Here is a 24,536-nt window from a genome sequence, read left to right as displayed (position 1 = left end):
GTTAGTATTTTCTGGTTGGATCTATAAAATTTTTTGTTACATTAATTTCTTTGCTTGCCATTCTTAACTTAACTTGTATTCAATATTTAAAATGTATATAAAGAACTAGTATTAACATTAAATCCAAAGCATATTTTTCTTCTCTTACGAGCAGTAGTGCCAGAAAGAGAACTCTGATTGTGTGTGTTTCACAGTACTGAGTGTGAGCTGCATTCTCCTCTTGCATCATTTATCAGTTTAATTTCTAACAAACTGAACTTAAAATAATTTATTCAATAATCTAGATTGAATTTATGCAATAATCGTGTTGGAATTTAGAATATTAAACAGATTTTTGAGATTAGATGGAAAAAATTTTAGATGACTTGTTGCTGGTTAGTATTATTAACCAGAAAATTTGGTAAATTTGACAGGAAGAAATTTGATAAATTTAACAGGAAGAAATTAATTAGATTCATCTGGTAATTCCTACAAGAATTCTGATTCGTTCATTTTTCAACAGACATACTGGTTGATTCTATCAGAATTCTAATTAATACAATCATATTTTTTTCTCAGTGTCCATGTTAATTAATATAACAAGAAGTTTTATAGATCCAACTAGAAAATACTAATCAAGCTTGTAGTAAAATCAATTAAACGTTCTAGTTATAAAAAATCGAGGCTTATTGTGATAACTAGAAATTCTGCTTCTGGTTTAACCAAAATACCTTCTATCAGATACGTCTATTTTTCTGCATAAACCGATGATGAGAATAGTCTGAGTTTCCGATAGGGTCAAAATCGACTCGTCAAACGCGACAACATTTTCAATTTAGATAATTCAATATCGATAATCGATATGTCGTTCGATCGAAATTGCATGCTGTCACCGAGTGCAACGTCAGCGCATCTTCGACTGATTGTGAGATGGACGTTTTAAAGATTACGTTGGTGATCCTCGATATCGAGTTTCATCTTAAATCGCATGTCTTGCGGTTTTACATATCGAGAAGTCCGCTCGTGCTTTCTATCTGACGTGTATTATCACCGATTGGTTTTACCTGCGATCCAGATAATTACGGATGCACGTTGCAAGTGTGACACCGATGCACACGTGTCCGTGATCATCGTGTTGGAATCGTTTTCGATGCGATAGAAAATTCGCTCGCGTGTGGTATTTCCGTAAGAAACGGTAATTACGAGGAGTCAATAAAACGGAGAGTCGCACAACCAGTCACTGTGTATACGAAGCATTCTTTTTCACATAAGAAGCTCGTTTATCATATCGGATAATCCTGTTTTGCCGAGCCATCAGTCAGATTTTTGTCCTCGACGAGTAATATCTCGATAACTTTGAAATCAAGACGAGATCGTATACGCTTTAAATTGAATTTTCTTTCTTTACTTTTTCATTAAATTTATACATTTCCCCTGAGAAAATCTATCACTGTATTTTCTAAACTATCCGAATAAAAATTAAATAGAAAAAACTATCATAATATAATAAATTTGACTTATATACGATTATAAAACGAGAAATGGAATAGTAGCGCAGAGTTACTTAATAAAATTGACATTAATATTTTATTTATTGGAGAAAATACATTTCGATATATTACGATTGATAGCATTAGAACGGCAGACTCTGTGCTCAAAGTGTTTGCTTCCTTTGTGAGAAATAGATTACGAGAAATATGTGGTACAAATACAGCAGTGCTTCATGCTTTTGCTTTAGAAAGCACATTCTCGCATTTTGTGGCAAATTTTATTCGTGTCAATTTTCCGGACTTGGAGAAGCTTTGATATCGGCCAATTATTTATTTAATACATGAAAATTCACGAATCACGAAGACGATATTTCTTCTTCTTCTGTCATTCTGCTTTACTTGTCGTGTGTGTGAAGCTGGTACATTATTTCGTGATCAACTTAAAAATAACTGGCTTTATTTTCAATAGTTTTAAAATTATTGACATAATTAAACAAATAGTTTTGGCCATTAAAGTTTTGGTCAGGCTTGACACACACTTATTTGTCTTATCCCGCCAGGGGACAGCCTCTCACGCTCGCAAGTGTTTTATTTTCTTTCGCTTCTTGCAAAGAAAAGAAAAAAAAATACGCGTTCTTTCAAAAGATACGAACAACAGAATAAAAGAGAGTAGATGACAAAACCGGGCGCAGGCGAAATTTAAAAAACACAGTTTTGATTTATATATCGGAGCACAAAGAATTTTCTCTTCATATCGCTTGAATCGATCAATATTTTTTTTACGCCGAGTTATTCCAGCTCTTTTTGGAAACAGGACAAGGCAGAGAGATAGAGATAGATCGGGGAACAGTTAAAGTTAAGCAATATCGATGAAACCGGCTCTCGGTGAAGTAATAAATCGCTCTTTAAACATCCGTCCAATCCCTCCGCCGAGTCTCTTTAATCTTGCTTGAAATGTTAATGAGTTTATCAACTTTGTCACTTTTATCAAATAAGAAAATAAATTCGATTCTAAATCGTCTGAGGAAACTAGATCACTCGTGAATGTAAAAAAGTACGTGCTTTCGCACGCATTCTGGAATTTCACCCAATCGCTTATACACTAATGTCAATTAACGAGAGTTTAATCTAACGGTACGATGTATTCTGGTTTGGGGCAAGGCGACAATATTTTATTAACCTTCCGGACGACTTGAATTTACCTACGGTAACACGTTTATACCGATTCGAAATGCCGTTTAATGCGCGTATGCATGTATATATAATTAGATCGGTTAATGGCCGTGCACCGTCGTAAAGTCGGAAATGCACCGTAAATGCACGATCAAAATGCCTTGCACCGCGTGTTAAGCATATGTCTGCGGCTATGTTTTATGATTAGAAACTCGCAGGAAGAAACGAATCGTAACGAATCAGAATAACCGAGGCATCTTTTCGATTCCGAGCCTTTTGCGCGATGTATCGCGTCAACAAAATCGACAATATATAATAATCATTTCTCCGCATCGATTATTCGGGATCCATAAAGACGGCGTTTATTGAAACATGATGCACTCTGCGAATCTTTATATCCCAGATACGCCTTTTAATCGGGATTTCCTCGAGTAACGAGAGATCGTAACCATCAATACGATTGGATACTTCTTTTTATCATGATTATTAAAATGTTCTCTCTATCATACTAATTAAGGTAACTTTCGATGATTTTCTTCCGATGATGGAATCTAATGTTACAATGAATTTACGATATCTTAACAACGTGTAAATACGCGCCAATAAAGTGCATTACCTCTTCATCTGACACACAGAAGAAAAATAAGTGTCAAATTAAAACTTATATACTTAAACTAACGCATTCATTATATCGTATAGATAACAATTTATCTTCTCAAAAGAATTAAATAATTTTAAATTTCAACTATATTATAGTCTTATATAATTGTTATTAATATTGTATTTTAATATTGTAATCGTCACCTTAAGAATATATAATTATTTAATTCTATTTTAAGAAAATTATAATCTTTGATTTAAAAATAAATTTATTTTCTATCCAACATTGTTTTTTCTTCCATTCGAGAAAATTAAATCTTAAATCATAAGAATATTTTTCGCGATTGAATTATATAAAATGGCTTCATTCGAGTAAGCAATTATTCAAGCAATTATATTTTTCTTAAATTAACGCGATATAATCTCATTTCAAGATTTCCATGTTAAAACTAAATATATTTTCAAAACAAGAATGTACTTTTTCCGTGAGTTTATACACAGAAAAAAAGTGTCAAATCAAAACTTATATATTGAAACTAACGCGTTCATTGTTTCGTATGTACGCAACAATTTATAATCTTCTCAGAAGAATTTAATAATTTTAAATTTCAACAATATTGTAGTCTTATTTTAATATTGTAATTGTCACCTCGAGAATATAATTATTTGATTCTACTTTAAAAAAATTAATCTTTGATTAATAAAAATAATCTTTTGATTGAAAAATAATAAAAATAATCTTTTGATTGAAAAATAATCTTTGATTTAAAAATGTTATTTTCTATCCAACAGTGTTTTTTCTTCCATTCGAGAAAATTAAATCTTAAATCATAAGAATATATTTTTCTCGATTGAATTATATAAAATGGCTTCATTCGAATAAGCAATTATTCAAGCAATTATATTTTTCTTTAATTAACGCGACATAATCTCATTTCAATATTTCCATGTTAAAATTAAATATATTTTCAAAACAAGAATGTACTTTTTCTGTGAGTTTATACACAGAAAAAAAGTGTCAAATCAAAACTTATATACTGAAACTAACGCGTTCATTGTTTCGTATGTACGCAACAATTTATAATCTTCTCAGAAGAATTTAATAATTTTAAATTTCAACAATATTATAGTCTTATTTTAATATTGTAATTGTCACCTCAAGAATATACAATTATTTGATTCTACTTTAAAAAAATTAATCTTTGATTAATAAAAATAATCTTTTGATTGAAAAATAATAAAAATAATCTTTTGATTGAAAAATAATCTTTGATTTAAAAATGTTATTTTCTATCCAACACTGTTTTTTCTTCCATTCGAGAAAATTAAATCTTAAATCATAAGAATATATTTTTCTCGATTGAATTATATAAAATGGCTTCATTCGAGTAAGCAATTATTCAAGCAATTATATTTTTCTTTAATTAACGCGACATAATCTCATTTCAATATTTCCATGTTAAAACTAAATATATTTTCAAAACAAGAATGTACTTTTTCTGTGAGTTTATACACAGAAAAAAAGTGTCAAATCAAAACTTATATACTGAAACTAACGCGTTCATTGTTTCGTATGTACGCAACAATTTATAATCTTCTCAGAAGAATTTAATAATTTTAAATTTCAACAATATTGTAGTCTTATTTTAATATTGTAATTGTCACCTCAAGAATATATAATTATTTGATTCTACTTTAAAAAAATTAATCTTTGATTAATAAAAATAATCTTTTGATTGAAAAATAATAAAAATAATCTTTTGATTGAAAAATAATCTTTGATTTAAAAATGTTATTTTCTATCCAACACTGTTTTTTCTTCCATTCGAGAAAATTAAATCTTAAATCATAAGAATATTTTTCGCGATTGAATTATATAAAATGGCTTCATTCGAGTAAGCAATTATTCAAGCAATTATATTTTTCTTTAATTAACGCGATATAATCTCATTTCAAGATTTCCATGTTAAAACTAAATATATTTTCAAAACAAGAATGTACTTTTTCCGTGAGTTTATACACAGAAAAAAAGTGTCAAATCAAAACTTATATATTGAAACTAACGCGTTCATTGTTTCGTATGTACGCAACAATTTATAATCTTCTCAGAAGAATTTAATAATTTTAAATTTCAACAATATTGTAGTCTTATTTTAATATTGTAATTGTCACCTCGAGAATATAATTATTTGATTCTACTTTAAAAAAATTAATCTTTGATTAATAAAAATAATCTTTTGATTGAAAAATAATAAAAATAATCTTTTGATTGAAAAATAATCTTTGATTTAAAAATGTTATTTTCTATCCAACAGTGTTTTTTCTTCCATTCGAGAAAATTAAATCTTAAATCATAAGAATATATTTTTCTCGATTGAATTATATAAAATGGCTTCATTCGAATAAGCAATTATTCAAGCAATTATATTTTTCTTTAATTAACGCGACATAATCTCATTTCAATATTTCCATGTTAAAATTAAATATATTTTCAAAACAAGAATGTACTTTTTCTGTGAGTTTATACACAGAAAAAAAGTGTCAAATCAAAACTTATATACTGAAACTAACGCGTTCATTGTTTCGTATGTACGCAACAATTTATAATCTTCTCAGAAGAATTTAATAATTTTAAATTTCAACAATATTATAGTCTTATTTTAATATTGTAATTGTCACCTCAAGAATATACAATTATTTGATTCTACTTTAAAAAAATTAATCTTTGATTAATAAAAATAATCTTTTGATTGAAAAATAATAAAAATAATCTTTTGATTGAAAAATAATCTTTGATTTAAAAATGTTATTTTCTATCCAACACTGTTTTTTCTTCCATTCGAGAAAATTAAATCTTAAATCATAAGAATATATTTTTCTCGATTGAATTATATAAAATGGCTTCATTCGAGTAAGCAATTATTCAAGCAATTATATTTTTCTTTAATTAACGCGACATAATCTCATTTCAATATTTCCATGTTAAAATTAAATATATTTTCAAAACAAGAATGTACTTTTTCTGTGAGTTTATACACAGAAAAAAAGTGTCAAATCAAAACTTATATACTGAAACTAACGCGTTCATTGTTTCGTATGTACGCAACAATTTATAATCTTCTCAGAAGAATTTAATAATTTTAAATTTCAACAATATTATAGTCTTATTTTAATATTGTAATTGTCACCTCAAGAATATACAATTATTTGATTCTACTTTAAAAAAATTAATCTTTGATTAATAAAAATAATCTTTTGATTGAAAAATAATAAAAATAATCTTTTGATTGAAAAATAATCTTTGATTTAAAAATGTTATTTTCTATCCAACACTGTTTTTTCTTCCATTCGAGAAAATTAAATCTTAAATCATAAGAATATATTTTTCTCGATTGAATTATATAAAATGGCTTCATTCGAGTAAGCAATTATTCAAGCAATTATATTTTTCTTTAATTAACGCGACATAATCTCATTTCAATATTTCCATGTTAAAACTAAATATATTTTCAAAACAAGAATGTACTTTTTCTGTGAGTTTATACACAGAAAAAAAGTGTCAAATCAAAACTTATATACTGAAACTAACGCGTTCATTGTTTCGTATGTACGCAACAATTTATAATCTTCTTTAAAGAATTTAATCATTTTAAATTCCAACAATATTATCGTCCTATTTTAATAGTGTAATTGTCACCTCAAGAATATATAATTATTTAATTTTACTTTAAGAAAATTATAATCTTTGATTTAAAAATGTTATTTTCTATTCGACATTGTTTCTTTTTCATTCGAGAAAATTAAATCTTGAATCATAAGAATATATTTTTCTCGATTAAACTATATAAATTGGTTTCATTCAAGTAAGCAATTAATCAAGCAATTATATTTTTCTTTAATTAACGCGATATAATCTCATTTCAATATTTCCATGTTAAAACTAAATATATTTTTAAATTTCAATATTTCCATGTTAAAACTAAATATATTTTTAAAATAAGAACGTCCTTTTTTTCTGCGTACGAATCAACGCGATCGCGCGATTCGCGTCGTTATTAAATTATATCTTTATCGAGGACGCTGCGGAAAAGTTCGCTTTTTCGATCGTTCAGATTGCTTTTAGTCGACAAAGTGCACGATTTGCATGATGTGTTCAGAGTTGACTGATTACTGGATTCTGCAAAGCATCCATGTTGTTTGCACAGTTAATTCAAACGTGGTGTTTGACGTTTGTGGTAACACTTGGAAGCTTCTACAGTTAAGAATGTCATTGATACGATTCATTCCGTTTACTTTGTATCTTTTGACATAAACAATTTACTATTTCTTTTTTATTTTCATGAATAAATTTCTTCTGAATTATTTTTTAATAAATCTTTATTTGATCGCAATTTATGTGTCAAGGGGTTATACCTAGTCATAAAAGTAAAAAACCAATTTTTATATTTTTACATTTTCTTGAAATATATTATATTGAAAATATTTCCTAAAAGTTTCAAATTAATCGGATGCAATTTAACGGAGTTATAAGTGTATGTTTCATGAAGCGCTAGAATATATAACTTTGTTTAAGCACGATTATAAAATTTCAGCTCTGATGTTTTGAGGGCTATTAAGCCAATATATGAAGAATTAAATAAATTAAAATTATATGACTCGGAATAGATGATTCTGTGTAACTTAAAAAATCTGCATTTGAAACGTAAACTTGACAAATTTTAAACGCGTTTTCCTTCACTTTTTCAAAGTCGATGAGCAAGATATTTCGAAAACCGATTACACCGATTTGCTTGAAATTTTACAGGCTTCTTTTAAATATAAAAATCTAGTAGATGAACGAAGGATTTTGTTTTTTAATGAATACTTTTTTTTACTTAATAAAAAACGAGCAAATTTTAAGTCGAAAAAGAATATCTTAGTGCTATCATTTTGTTCCAAAATAATTTTTCGATTAATCCTTCGTTCATCTACTAGACAATTTCATACATCAACTACAGTTTATCGAATTTTTTATATCAATAAATTAGCTTCGAATAGCACTATTCACCGCGCAACGCTTTTTAAAAAACAATATCCGGGAGAATAGTTAGAACTTTTACATTTTTTAATATTTTATTTAAAAAAAAATATAACCACATCCTCAATATTTGTACTTTTGAATAAAAATTGATTTGTAAAGAAGAAATTATTATACCTTCATGAAAAAAATTCCCGAACATTATACTTTTTTCCATCTGCTGACTAGGCATAAAGTTAAAGTTATTTGTTTAGCTAAAAAGGGACAACTTTTGCGGCCAGATATTCATTATTACTCAATAATAACGTCATTTGAAATTTTGCTGTTATCATTCCTCACGGCGGAGATGAGAATCACGGCAAAAGAGGGTCGGTGGCAATTGGTCGCAAAATTGGGTTGCGCGGACAAAAGCTGTGGGACGAGAGGAGACACACGCCAACTTGGCTGTGTCGCGGCGGCTCCTCGGCATGAGAAAGGCAGCTTAGGCGGCACGAAGTGCCGCTTATTAAGGAAGATAATGAGTCCATTCAAATTCAATCCGGTCAAAAGGTATCGCCGACTCACGTGGTACGTAACATCCGCCGCTCGGACGTGTCGCAGCGGCTTAGAGGACGCTTATCAACGTTTCCCGGGGATCGCTCGTCGCCTCTCGTTTCCGACAAAAAAATATATCCGATCCCGATGCGAGCGGCGAGCGGAATTCGTTGTCCCGCGATAAAGGACGGGGAGTTTTTGCCGGAGGAGCGTGAAGAGATACCATCGCGTATCCGGCGAACAAAAGAGCGGATTTATAATTGAAACGAGCCGTTCCGCACGTCCAGCGCGAACAACGCGCCGCGTTGTCGAAACGAATCGTCGGATCCTTGGATTCGAAAACAGCGAGCGCGCTGAGAAAAAATCTGGTTGCATTAATTAGAATTCTAGTAGATTCAACCAGTATGTCTGTTGGAAAATGGACGAACCAGAATTCTTGTAGGAATTACTAGATGAATATGATTAATTTCTTCGTGTTCATTTTACCAAATTTTCTAGTTAATAACACTAAACTCATCGGCACCGAAGTCGTCCAAAATTTTGTCCATCTAATCTCAAAAGTTTGTTTAATATTCTGAATTCCAACAAAATTATTGGATAAATTCAATCCAGATTATTGAATAAATTATTTTATTTTAAATTCAGTTTGTTAGAAATTAAACAGTGATGCAAGAAGAGAATGCAGCTCAAACGCACACAATCAGAGAGCTAGCGTCCTCTTTCTGGCACTGCTGCTCGTAAGAGAAAAAAAATATACTTTGGATTTAATGTTACAATGGATTTAATACTTGTTCTTTATATACATTTCATAGCAAATATTTAATACGAGTAAAGTTAAGAGTGGCTCGCCGCCTCTTGACAAGCAAAGAAGTTAATGCAACAAGAAATTTTATAGATTCAATCAGAAAATATTAACCAAATCCTTATAGTAAAATCTATTAAACGTTCTATAAAAAATCGAGTCTTATCATGATAACTAGAAATTCGTGTTTGATTTAATCAAAATGCCTTCAATTATAAATGTCTTGTTGGTACAATCAAACGATTTTTCTCAGTGTATTACTTATTATTTAAAATTATTAAATCTATTAAATTCATTTATCATGATAACTAGAAATTTGTTTGATTTAATCAAAATGCCTTCAATTATAAACGTCTTGTTGGTACAATCAAACGATTTTTCTCAGTGTATTACTATTATTATTATTATTATTATTATTATTATTATTATTATTATTATTATTATTACACTGAGAAAAAAATCTGGTTGCATTAATTAGAATTCTGGTAGATTCAACCAGTATGTTTTTTGGAAAATGGACGAACCAGAATTATCAGATGAATCTGATTAATTTCTTCTTGTTAAATTTACTTAATTTTCTGGTTAATAATACTAAACTTCGCAGCACCAAGTGGTATAAAATTATTCCCATCTAATCTCAAAAGTCTGTTTAATATTCTAAATTCCAACAAGATTATTGGATAAATTTAATCCAGATTATTGAATAAATTATTTTAAATTCAGATTGTTAGAAATTAAACTGATAAACAGTGCACTGAGAAAAAAATCTGGTTGCATTAATTAGAATTCTGATAGATTCAACTAGTATGTCTGTTGGAAAATGGACGAATCAGAATTCTTCTAGGAATTACCAGATGAATCTAATTAATTTCTTCCTGTTAAATTTACCAAATTTTCTGGTTAATACTAAACTTACCAGCATCGAGTCATCTAAAATTTTTTCCATCTAATCTCAAAAGTCTGTTTAATATTCTGAATTCCAACAAGATTATTGGATAAATTCAATCCAGATTATTGAATAAATTATTTTAAATTCAGTTTGTTAGAAATTAAACTTATAAACAGTGATGCAAGAAGAAGATGCAGCTCAAACACACAATCAGACAGCTAGCGTCCTCTTTCTGGCACTCCTGCTCGTAAGAGAAAAAAAATATACTTTGGATTTAACGTTAATACTAGTTCTTTATATACATTTCATGGTAAATATTAATACGAGTTACGTTAAGAAGCAAGCAAAGAAATTAATGGAACAAGAAATTTTATAGAACAGAATTCAAACAGAAAATACTAACCAAATCCTTATAGTAAAATCTATCAAACGTTCTAGTTTTAAAAAATCGAGTCTTATCATGACAACTAGAAATTCTTGTTTGATTTAACCTAAATGCCTTCAATCATATACGTCTTGTTGGTACAATCAAACGATTTTTCTAAAGTGCGAGATATATTCGCCGTTGTTGCTACTGTTGATATCCGTCCGCGTTCTCGATTCTGCTGGCGAACAAAGCGCGAAAAATCGGTCGTACGGATACCTTAGACCGAGTATCGACGTTAAAGGCGCAAGTGGGTTAATGGTAAAGACCGGAGAATACGCGAGGAGAGACGCACGTGTGCATGTATCTCGCGATTCAATAGCGTTGACAGCCGATGTTGATAAACGATCGCTCGCGGACCTCGAGACGCTCCGGGATCTTTCGGTTGCAGCTGTTGCAGCACGCGAAACTCCTTCTCGCGGGTCACTGCCACACTTTCGCGTGCAGCACGATCGACGAGCGCGTTTTTAGCCCTCCTTCGACCGTATTAGGCCATCTTAATGGGCGCAACGAGGGCGATTTCGTCGTGTACGCGCTCGTCGCGCTTCGTCATTCGCGGATTTCAAGCTGTAAAGCTGTCGATGCGTTATTAATGACTATAACATACTAATGATAGATAAAATAAATTTATTTGAAATAAATTTATTTGTTGAAATTAAAATAAAATGATTTTAATCACGCGCAAAGGGATAAGGATTAGATTTGTCTTCATTTTCGTTTCTTCCGATGCCATTCTCTTAATAACGCACTCTATTAATTTTCTAGCCACGTGCATAACGTGCAAAACAGACTACTTTTGCTTTAATTCCTTCCGGAATTTCTCCCGGGAAGGAGACCGCAAAAAGACAGAGCCACATGTCAATCGCACAGCTGCGGTGTCAGGTATGCGGCGCAGATTCGTCACGCCTGCGAAACAACCGCTTAGAATTGTAAGTAGGAAAGGAGACTAATGTCGCTATCGTTAGCAAGAACATCCCCTCGATTTCTTACGACACTTCAATTAGAAAGTGTAGTCGTTAATCGCACGCGCGCGCGGATCACGTCGCTCCTCATCTTTCCTCTCTTGGCCTCTCTTCGGAGGCGAATATACGCGGCGATGCATTTTTAATATTTTTTATTAATTAATCGGTGGACTCCTCGGTTTCCGTGATTGTTCGGGTTTCGCTCGACCTACTCTGCTGACTTATCATCGGCGCTTCTTATCAGAGCCTCAACATCCGCACTGAGAAAAATCGTTTGATTGTACCAACAAGACGTATATGGTTGAAGTCATTTTGGTTAAATCAAACAAGAATTTCTAGTTATCATGATAAGACTTGATTTTTTATAACTTTTAGAACGTTTAATAGATTTTACTATAAGGATTTGGTATTTAGTATTTTCTGATTGAATCTCGGCAATCGTAATATAATTTCGTTGTTGTACGGGCAACAATCGTATAGCTTCGATACTCTTATTTTGGGCCTTAGCCAAGCTGCAACCACAGATTGTAATCATGAATAAGAATCATATCATTCTTAATAACTTTTAGAACTTAATAGATTTACTATAAGGATTTGGTATTTAGTATTTTCTGATTGAATCTATATAATTTCTTGTTGCATTAACTTCTTTGCTTGCCGCTGCACAGAGAAAAATATCATTCTACTGCTAAGAAAAGCGATTACTCAGTTTATTTTTCTTTTTTTAAGTAATAATTTTCTTCAACAAGAATATATTCTTGATAATAGTCTTAAAATATACTCATCACAAGTGTTAGAAAATTTCATTATCATATCATGTACTCAAAAGAAGAATTTATTTTCTCTTCAAGAATATTGTAAAGATGTATCAAAGAAAAATCAAACTTACTTTACGTCAACTCTTGTAGTAAGCAAACCAAATTTTTGTTTAAATTTAATATTCTTGACTAAAATACTGCACTTACTAAAATGCAGAATATATTCAATTAAATTTAATGCTTGTGGTGAACTTATGATATATTTACTTGAATACAGTATACATTTTTCTCTGTGTGAGCGGCGAGCCACTCTTAACTTTACTCGTATTAAATATTTTCCATGGAATGTATATAAAGAACTAGTATTAACGTTAAATCCAAAATATATTTTTTTTTCTCTTACGAGCAGTAGTGCCAGAAAGAGGACGCTAGCTCTCTGATTGTGTGTCTTTGAGCTGCATCTTCTTCTTGCATCACTGCTTATTATTTTAATTTCTAACAAATTGAAATTAAAATAATTTATTCAATAATCTGGATTGAATTTATCCAATAATTTTGTTGGAGTTCAGAATATTAAACAGACTTTTGAGATTAGATGGAAAACATTTTAGACGACTTGATGCTAGCGAGTTTAGTATTATTAACTAGAAAATTTGGTAAATTGAACAGAAAGAAATTAATCAGATTCATCTAGTAATTCCTACAAAAAATCTGGTTCGTCCATTTTCGAACAGACATACTGATCGAATCCACCAGAATTCTAATTAATGCAACCAAATTTTTTCTCAGTGTAGAAAATAACATTTTTAAATTAAAAAATATAATTTTCTTAAAGTAGAATTAAATAATTTTATATTCTTGATGTGACAATTACAATATTAAAATAAGACGATAATATTGTTGAAATTTAAAATTATTAAATTCTTCTAAGAATATTAAAAATTGTTGCGTATATACGAAACAATGAACGGGTTAATTCCTACAAGAATCTGGTCGTCATTTCCAACAGACATACTGGTTGAATTCCAGATTTCTAATTAAGCAAAGTCTCAACTGTTTCTACAAACTGAATAAAACAATTTATTCATAATCTGGATGAATACAATAATCATTGGAATTTAAAATAAAAACTTTGAATTAGATGAAAAAATTTAAGACTTATGCTAGAATATTATTAACTAGAAAATTTGGTAAATTAACAGAAAAATTAATAGACACTGGTAATTCCTACAAGAATTCTGGCTCGTCCATTTTCCAACAGACATACTGGTTGAATCTGCCAGATTCTAATTAATGCAACCAGGTTTTTTTCTCAGTGCACTGTTTTCTAACAAACTGAATTTAAAATAATTATTCAGTAATCTGGATTGAATTTATGCAATAATCATGTTGGAATTTAGAATATTAAATAGACTTTTGAGATTAGATGGAAAAAATTTTAGACGACTTGATGCTAGCGAGTTTAGTATTATTAACTAGAAAATTTGGTAAATTGAACAGGAAGAAATTAATCAGATTCATCTGGTAATTCCTACAAGAATTCTGGTTCGTTCATTTTCCAACAGACATACTGGTTGAATCTGCCAGATTTCTAATTAATGCAACCAGGTTTTTTTCTCAGTGCACTGTTTTCTAACAAACTGAATTTAAAACAATTTATTCAGTAATCTGGATTGAATTTATGCAATAATCATGTTGGAATTTAGAATATTAAATAGACTTTTGAGATTAGATGGAAAAACTTTAGACGACTTGATGCTAGGGAGTTTAGTATTATTAACTAGAAAATTTGGTAAATTGAACAGGAAGAAATTAATCAGATTCACCTGGTAATTCCTACAAGAATTCTGGCTCGTCCATTTTCCAACAGACATACTGGTTGAATCTACCAGATTTCTAATGAATGCAAGCAGATTTTTTTCTCAGTGCAACGCGCGCGTCTAATCTAGCTTCGAATCCCGAAAGTCGGACGTGACGAAAGGACTGTATGATACCTGTATTGCACATACATATTGTGCGCGATCAGCAGTGCAAATCTCCGCGGGCTCATTCTTCTTCTCGTCTTCTCGGTTACAAAATGCCGGGGCATCGGGTACCAAAGAAGAAGCATTATCCTCCCTGATTCTCGCTCTTGTATCGTACTCCGATCATCGTTATCGTTCGATCCGTGCTAGAATTGCGTGACCAAGTATCCTTGACCTCCAAGCCACCGCGCGGCCAGTGGGACGAGATCCTCTCGCAGGCGATGACGCGAAGTACCGGGGAAATTGCTCGAGGAAGATGAAGAAGCAGCGGAGGAAGCACGACGGAAGGAGACGAAGGAGCAGAAGAAGGACGTCTCACGTCGGCGGAGGAAGAGCTGGCCTAGAAACGCCGGTCCCCCGGCGCTTCCCGACACTCGACGACGAGTTACCTTCAAGAGGCGACCAACGAAAGGGGAGGCAGGGGGGAGGACAGCGGGGTACGCTTCTTTCCCACCTCTCGCTCTCGGGCGTCAGCTCCTCTCCTTTTGACGGTCGCCGTCGACGATGATGGTAATGGTAAATGGCCCATGGAGAGGCTCTCCATTCCGCGCCTCCGCTGGAAACGGGAGCACGCCACGTGAAAGTAGGAAGGGGAGGCTATAGCCGGCCCGACGTCGCTTCGTGCGCCTCAGTCGTTCGTGGACCTCGAAGGACGATAGAGGTCGAAGAGGTCTCGCTTCCTCCTCTCCTGGCCTCGCCGACTCCTTCTCGCACGCTCTTCCTCGAGCCACCTTCTCGCGGTGTCTTCCTCTTCCTCTTCTTCTTCTTTTTCTTCTCCTCTTCCGTTTTCTCCTTCGCTCTGCTCCACTCTCGTACGACCTCGGTGACGAGGGGGCCTCGACAATAAAATAATCACCCGTTGGAGAACCAGGGATTCCTGCGCGAGGATATCCTTTCGTGAAGTCGCCGCATCGGTAACATCGTGATTGCCAGAAGATATTAGCGGAAGAATGCGACGTCAACTTTCGCTCGTCCTCGGGATCGTTCTGCTGGGCTGTCTTCAAGGTCGGTATCACTTTTGAGGATGCACCGAGAGTGTCGCGTGAGATTACATTCGATATGTCGTGGAACGCGCCGAGTGCACGGCATGTTGGTTTAAGTGTATTATATATATATTAATATAAGTGTATTATATTTATTTGTTTTAATTATCACTGAGAAAAATGTCCGGTGAAAAGGTAACGGATATTATCCGATTATTAACCGATCACTTTAATCGGATGTCTGATCGGAAAGTTCCGAATTTTGAACTTTCCGATCGATCGATATTTTCTGATTGGATATCTGATCGGTTTCTTTTTTTTCCGATTAAAGTGATCGGTTAATAATCGGATTAGTATCCGTTCGTTACCTTTTCACCGGATATTTTTCTCAGTGATAGGATTAAAAAATTTGCAGGAATGAAACAATTGTGACGAATCAATTTTGGAGGCAATTTTAATGAATATGTTCCATCATATGTTTTGTTTAAATACACGATATTTTTTATTTCTCTCGTCAAATATTAAGATGATAGAAGCGCATGTTCATTAATTGTAATTTCTTTATAACGGTCGTTCCCCTAAACGTCCATCTAAATTTTTGCTTTTTTCATGCTCAAGAAAGCTATTTGCACCATCATCGTTTTTTGTACTTGTTACCATGACAATTTGATATTCATTCGCTTCACGCATGAATAATTAACAAACGAACAAACCAGATTCGCAAGCAGAATCCATTCGTTATTCTGTGGAGAACGATTGGGAGTAAAATCCTCGTTAATGACCTGCCACAAAACTTAAGCGATGGACGCAAGTTATGTTAGAATCCGTCCAGAACATTAACATCGATAAGGAAATAGTTTCAACATTAAAATATAAAATCGCGAAAATATACTGCACTATTTTCGAGGAAATCTCATGAAAATTCTTCCCCTTAGTTTAATAAAACTTTATAATTTAATCGAAATTTGTTTATAAAATTATAAATCTCGTAGCTGTGAAAAAGAAGAAAAATAATTGAAAGCGATATTAACACTCGAAATTTTCAGAGATTTCCAAGCAGATTTGATATAAATTATAAGAGCATCTAAATAGCTTTTAAAATCTCAAGCATACTTATAATTTAATAATTTAATTTTTTTATATAATTTATGTCAATCTATTAATGTATAATTTCGATGAGAACTTTTTACGCGATTATTTCCAAGATTTAAAAAATATATAACTAATCAAATAATATTTTCAAAATTATCAATAATCGGACATTAAAAAAGAAGAAAATGGTGAAATTTCCGAAAGAGGGGGCGCAAAACATATTTAAGATAAAGCTGCAGTAGCGCTTAAGCAGCTATTTAAAGACAGGAATGTGTCGAGGTGTGAAAATCAGATCTCCCATTTACGTAGTCTGACACACGGAAGTTACGGTCCATGAGTATGGCTGTGATTAAGGAGCCGTTCTCTTCCTCGGAACGAGGAGCAACAAGTAAATGAGAGCAACCAAGTTCACCGAAATTCATACATGTATAGTGTACGTAAATTCATACATGGTACACACACACACACACACGCATCGACCTGTGTGCACCTTCCCCTTTCGCTCGCGGCGAAGGGCATCGGTAGAGGGGCACTCATTGAACCCGCCGCAGGGAGCCCGGGCATCCTCGGTTAAATGCGCGACGCTCTTTCAGGGAGGAAAAAAGGGGGCGGGGGACGAGCGCGGAGAGAAGTTTTTCGTTTTAATCTCTCGCACGCTCGCATCCTCGTGCACAAGTCGACTCATGGAGCCGATCTTGTTCCTTTCTCTCTCTCTCTCGCTCTCTTTCTCTCTTGACTCCTCTCGATTTACGGTTCGTTGTATGGCCCTTTTGCTTTGGTGGTTCAGTGGCGTAATCGCGTCGGTGATTTACTTTTCGATTAATTTTTATTCGCTGATATTAACGATTAATTTAATGTCAAACAAATGTAATCTGTCAGCGGAAAAAATTTCGATAATAGTTTGAAAGTATGCACAGTAAAAAAGGACAATCTTGTTTTAAAAATATATTTAGTTTTAACAGGGAAATATTGAAATGAGATTATATCGGGTTAATTTAAGAAAAATATAATTGCTTGAATAATTGCTTACTCGAATGAAGACATTTTATATAATTCAATCGAGAAAAATATATTCCTATGATTTAAGATTTAATTTTCGCGAGAGGAAAAAAAAACAGTGTTGGATAGAAAATAATATTTTTAAATCGAAGATTATAATTTTCTTAAAGTAGAATCTAATAATTATATATTCTTGAGGTGACAATTACAATATCAAAATAAGACTATAATATTGTTGAAATTTAAAATTATTAAATTCTTCTAAGAAAATTATAAATTGTTGCGTATATACGAAACAATGAACGCGTTAGTTTAAGTATATAAGTTTTGATTTGACACTTATTTTTTTCTGTGTATAAGCTCACGGAAAAAAGGACATTCTTGTTTTGAAAATATATTTAGTTTTAATATGGAAATATTGAAATGAGATTATATCGGATTAATTTAAGAAAAATATAATTGCTTGAATAATTGCTTACTCGAATGAAGCCATTTTATATAGTTCAATCCAGAAAAAAATATTTTTTTATGATTTAAGATTTAATTTTCTTGAATAAAAAAGAAATAATGTTGGATAGAAAATAATATTTTTAAATCAAAGATTATAATTTTCTTAAAATAGAATCAAATAATTATATATTCTTGAGGTGACAATTACAATATTAAAATAAGGCTATAATATTGTTGAAATTTAAAATTATTAAATTTTTCTAAGAAGATTATAAATTGTTGCATATATACGAAACAATGAACGCGTTAGTTTAAGTATACAAGTTTTGATTTGACACTTACTTTTTTCTGTGTGGCTTGTATAAAAAAAATAATATATAATATATAAATTATTTTATATAATATATAATATTACAAAAATTGTATATTTATAACATGTGTTATACGTGTATAACATATATATAACATATATATTATATATATGTTATAAAACATATTATATAATTATGTTTTATAATTATATATATTTTAATATATATTACATAAAATATATATAATATAATTATATATAAAAATTTAATTATATATATATATATATATATATATATATATATATATAAAATGGAAACTCTTTGATCAAATAATTATTTCGCATATTTCTTTTACATGTACTTAAGAAATATTATGCAAAGAATAAGAAAAAAATTCCCCCGACCAATGGCTTTAGATATAATCCGGGGCTTAATTTAATTCCGGAAGCATCTAGCGGCCGCATCTGTACGATTGCTAAATGAGGTTTGTTTTACAACCGTAAGAGATAAACCAACTCTCTGAGGCTTCTCTCCATCTTATGATTTTTTTCTCCGCCGTTATCTTTGAAGGAATGCACATGCGCTTCGCAACCGGGAAATACGTGACGGGTCTCTTATGGTCTCTCGCGGTCGCAGCGAGAGTTCCGGACTTGCGATGGTTACGCTACTGCGAGAACGCGGAGCCCTATAGGTCGGCATCGGGTGCTCGACCGGGTACGTATAACGCGTAAAACGACGGGGCTGACGTGTTTAATTAAGTATGCTAATCGGTCGGTTAAAACTCGTTGCTCATACGAACGTGTCTGGAAATCCACGGAACGCGCGATGCGCGCAAAAGGACTCGCACGAGCCTGCCTGAGAAATCGCGGGAATAACGAGTAATTCCGTCGAGATCCCGAACGACAGGGTTCTTTCATCTCACGATCGTAACCGACTTTCGATCCACCGTTTATAATGACGCTCGGTATGCGATAAGTCAGAAAGCAACCTCGATGATATCTGCCTTCGCCATCGGGCCGAGTCCTCGTTAGCGCAATTCATACCCTGATTAATGTGACAATTCACACTAACACACAGTAATTAAATAATCTGAGACGATTGGCTTACAAATTGCACGATTAAATGCGAGTATCCCGTCGATCGCTGTTAAATACTTTATGAGACTTATATTAAAATGTTTAATAAATGTTACGAAATAAAACAAGTCGTCAAATGAGACAATTTATCTTCGCTCTTGTTACTCGAGCGAAAATTATCATCATCGCAAGATGATTACTTTCAATCTTCCACATCTTATAATGATAAAGTATGAGACTTGCATTTCATGCACCAGACAAAATTGCGTCTTCATTAAGACTCAGGATTGTTCGCAAAATATACAGCTGTCGTAATTAAAGTTACGAATTACAGTTATCTCTCATATTCTGTTAGATTATAGGATAGTATTGTTCGCCGCGACTCATGTGGGCCTCGATCCATAAGTGAGTTTTAAGATCAACGACAGCGAAATCATACGTCATACACAGAAAAAAAAGGATATTCTTGTTTTGAAAACATATTTAGTTTTACCATGGAAATCTTGAAATGAGATTATATCGCGTTAATTAAAGAAAAATATAATTGCTTGAATAATTGTTTACTCGAATGAAACCATTTTATATAGTTTAACCGAGAAAAATATATTCCTATGATTTAAGATTTAATTTTCTTGAATAGAAAAGAAACAATGTTAGATAGAAAATAACATTTTTAAATCAAAGATTATAATTTCCTTAAAATAAAATTAAATAATTATATATTCTTGAGGTGACAATTACACTATTAAAATAAGATAATATTGTTGAAATTTAAAATTATTAAATTCTTCTCAGAAGATTATAAATTGTTGCGCATATACGAAACAATGAACGCGTTAATTTAAGTATATAAGTTTTGATTTGACACTTATTTTTTTCTGTGTATAAGCTCACAGAAAAAAAGGACATTTTTGTTTTGAAAATATATTTAGTTTTAACATGGAAATCTTGAAATGAGATTATATCGCGTTAATTAAAGAAAAATATAATTGCTTGAATAATTGTTTACTCGAATGAAACCATTTTATATAGTTTAACCGAGAAAAATATATTCCTATGATTTAAGATTTAATTTTCTCGAATAGAAAAGAAACAATGTTAGATCGAAAATAACATTTTTAAATCAAAGATTATAATTTTCTTAAAGTAAAATTAAATAATTATATATTCTTGAGGTGACAATTACACTATTAAAATAGGACGATAATATTGTTGGAATTTAAAATGATTAAATTCTTCAAAGAAGATTATAAATTGTTGCGTATATACGAAATAATGAACGCGTTAATTTAAGTATATAAGTTTTGATTTGACACTTATTTTTTTCTGTGTACAAGCTCACAGAAAAAAAGGACATTTTTGTTTTGAAAATATATTTCGTTTTAACATGGAAATCTTGAAATGAGATTATATCGCGTTAATTAAAGAAAAATATAATTGCTTGAATAATTGTTTACTTGAATGAAACCATTTTATATAGTTTAATCGAGAAAAATATATTCTTATGATTTAAGATTTAATTTTCTCGAATGAAAAAGAAACAATGTTGGATAGAAAATAACATTTTTATATCAAAGATTATAATTTTCTTAAAGTAAAATTAAATAATTATATATTCTCGAGGTGACAATTACACTATTAAAATAAGACGATAATATTGTTGGAATTTAAAATGATTAAATTCTTCTAAGAAGATTATAAATTGTTGCGTATATACGAAACAATATATAATGAACGCGTTAATTTAAGTATATAAGTTTTGATTTGACACTTATTTTTTTCTATGTATAAACTCACGGAAGAAAAGGACATTCTTGTTTTGAAAATATATTTAGTTTTAACATGGAAACCTTGAAATGAGATTATATCGCGTTAATTAAAGAAAAATATATCGCGAAGAAAGAAAAATTATATTGAATAATTGTTTACTCGAATGAAACCATTTTATATAGTTTAATCGAGAAAAATATATTTTTATGATTTAAATTTCTTCAATGGAAAAAAAAACAATGTTGGATAGAAAATAATATTTTTAAATCAAAGATTATAATTTTTTTAAGGTAGAATTAAATAATTATATATTCTTGAGGTGACAATTACACTATTAAAATAGGACGATAATATTGTTGGAATTTAAAATTATTAAATTCTTCAAAGAAGATTAAAAGTTGTTGCGTATATATGAAATAATGAACGCGTTAATTTGAGTACATAAGTTTTGATTTAACACTTATTTTTTTTCTGTGTATGCAATAACATCGCGAGCTCGTGTAAATTACGACGATCACCGAAGTCATTGCGATGAATATATCTCTATCGCAATCGCCATTTACGTCGGTGAATCTTATATCCCAATTAACAATATACCCTGGATTTTACTAAGCCTTTAATAACCGATAATTTACATGACATAATCAATGTCGGATCGTATACGATCGTACACGTTTCTCCTCTTTTACACCTTTCATGAAACAGGATCGTTTCTTCCTAATCGTCGCTCGATTCTCACTTGACGATGCGAGTTTCATTAAGTCATCAGTAACGATAAATCACGCGTGTCCGCGCTCGAGCGAAACGACGCAGAAACGCACGACACGGATGAGGCTGGATTTATAGGCCCCGATGTTTAAAGAGAAAGTTACAAGAGAGGTGTGAAAAAGGGCTCGAGGGCTTCGCTTTGTTGCGAACCGTGGGATTTTTACTTCCGGATAATATATACTTTTGCGAGAAATTCTCAGGATAAGAAGCAACTACCGAGGGTGACCCCCTTTGAATACTCGACAAGCTTCTGCCACAAAGAATCCCTAACAATATGTGTGTTCGATTCTTTCTCTCTTCTTGACGATGTGCGAATGTGTGCGTGTTTCCCTCCGCATGTGTAACATCTCATTGTGTTTTATTGTTAGTTGAATATCTTTAGGATTGCATTCTTGCGCGAAACACGTCAGAATGACTCGGCGTTTATTCCTTAATCCTTTCAATTTTTTCTCAATTATTCGCATAAACGCGCGCCCATTTCTTTCGGGAAGGTCTGATGGGATTTTAATTCTTCAATGAGAACAGCTCCCTTGTTCTTTGATCGTTTGTCGGTGCAATTTGTAGCAAGGCACAAGGGAAGCAGAAACGAGTGAGAGAGGAAGGGGGGGAAGGAAGGGAGAGACAGGGCCACACACATTGAAAATTGCAAACTATTTTCATCGTCCCGAGGAGCCCATTGTCTTAGCGTGAGAATCGTCTCTTCAATTTCCGCATTATAAATCGATCCAATTTCAGAAAAAAATTACTAATCGCGTTCAAACCAATCTTAATTTTGATGATTCACATGATTTAAATCAATTAATTTCATCATTTAATGATATCAATGATATTTGTACCGTTTCTTAATTTTCATCTTAAGTATAACATAAAGATCAAAATTAAAAAACAGTACAAATATTATTGATATCATTAAATGATGAAATTAATTGATTAAATCATGTGAATCATTAAACAAATTATATGAAAAAGGCTTAAAAGATTTCATCAGATTTTTCGTGTGTCTAAGATATCTGAAAAAAGATAATCTAAAACCATCTTTAATTTATTGATTCCTCGATTTATTGCATTGTGTAAAAAATTTACGTGAAAATTTATTTGAGGCGAAGAAACGTGATTCAATTATATTCCCGTAATGTATTAAGAAGGAACATGCGTAATTAGATGATTAGATTAATCTTTATTTTTTATCGCATCTAAAACGCAATTATTTAATCCTTGTATTTAAAAAATTTGCAAAGAGTTAAATTTTAATAATATATACACGTGTGTTCAAGTACATATAATTTTCTTAATCAACGATATCTCAATCCAAACAATATAATGACTTCATCATTAAAGATGATTTGAGCAGTCAAGATGCCCATCTGTCTACTTAAAGGTGGTATTTTACAGACGTCAAGCTCACAAATCGCATGATATCAGCGTAAGGTGATTGTATACACGTATCTTCGCGTTTTGCACGAGAGATCGAAACCGTGACGGTTTCATTTGTAAAAGAAACTCGATAATGAAATCATTACACGTTGTGCTTAGGTGCGATAATTACGAATCATGATCGTACGGAAAATCCGGGAGTGAGAATACGATGGACGTGTGCCAATTAGTGCGAGGGTCCCGTAAATCGTTAATTGCCTGTGTCAGCAATCGAATAAATGATTTTCACGCTTCTAATCGTAAGCGGAAACGCTGAAATTTATATTGACCCAAGCAACTTGCCAATCATTATTAATTCAATATTAATGCATAGAATCGAGTACTGTACAGTTTTGATTAATTTCTCACGATCAGTTCTATCAATGTAAGAATGTAGTGGTCGATTATAAATTCATTTGACATAATTTTGTCGATATTAAAAATATTATGAAAATGAGGAGAAGTGATATCTCGTTCGTATTTCTTGTACATTCATCATACGCTGTTTTATATTTATGTATTCGGAATGGTTCATTAAATGATTTGCGATAAGGTGGTTCTTAAAGTGATTGAAGATCTGATTAATCGTTGAATAAATCAGTGTAATTTGTATCATTAAGGTCGACGACATATACTTAACACTCCGGTTCCGAGCAGTTAGTCGCCTATAGTACTGAATGAATGGTTCGTTAGTGTCTTCTCGACAGCACGACGATATTTATAACAAATACAAATAAAATTCTTAGACCTTGTATACGATGCTGTTAAACGCGATGGAGAAAATTCTTTCCGTTCAAATTTTTTCGAGCCACGGTAATAGATCTTCGTTGATTTTAATAATAGATAAATTACGATGGAGAGAGAAAGAGAGATTTATATCGATACAAATATCTTGACTTGTATGAAAAGCCTATCTTGGACAATTTATAATTAATTGAAAAAATTAGTCAAGAAAATTTAAAATATAATTTTACTTATAATTTTATGCATCATATATTTTAATTATTTTTATTTTTGTTAAA

The 24,536-nt window shown here is 31.7% G+C and overlaps 2 protein-coding genes across 2 annotated transcripts in view; one reads left to right on the top strand and one right to left on the bottom strand.

Moving 5' to 3' along the window:
* The window catches only part of LOC105250881 (apoptosis-resistant E3 ubiquitin protein ligase 1), a 111,240-nt gene that overhangs the window by 48,952 nt on the left and 37,752 nt on the right, over positions 1-24,536 (bottom strand). The gene's annotated exons all lie outside the window — the stretch shown is intronic.
* The window catches only part of LOC105250882 (agrin), a 45,719-nt gene continuing 36,428 nt past the window's right edge, over positions 15,246-24,536 (top strand). The window contains exon 1 of the mRNA XM_025409735.1: positions 15,246-15,657. Within this exon, the coding sequence (XP_025265520.1) occupies positions 15,603-15,657 (55 nt within the window). The 5' untranslated portion in view covers positions 15,246-15,602. The remainder of the gene's footprint in view (positions 15,658-24,536) is intronic.

Source organism: Camponotus floridanus, unplaced genomic scaffold (genome assembly GCF_003227725.1).
Source record: "Camponotus floridanus strain SB8 unplaced genomic scaffold, Cflo_v7.5 scaffold28, whole genome shotgun sequence".
NCBI classification, from domain to species: domain Eukaryota; kingdom Metazoa; phylum Arthropoda; class Insecta; order Hymenoptera; family Formicidae; genus Camponotus; species Camponotus floridanus.
This window is presented reverse-complemented; position numbering and strand designations above follow the sequence as displayed.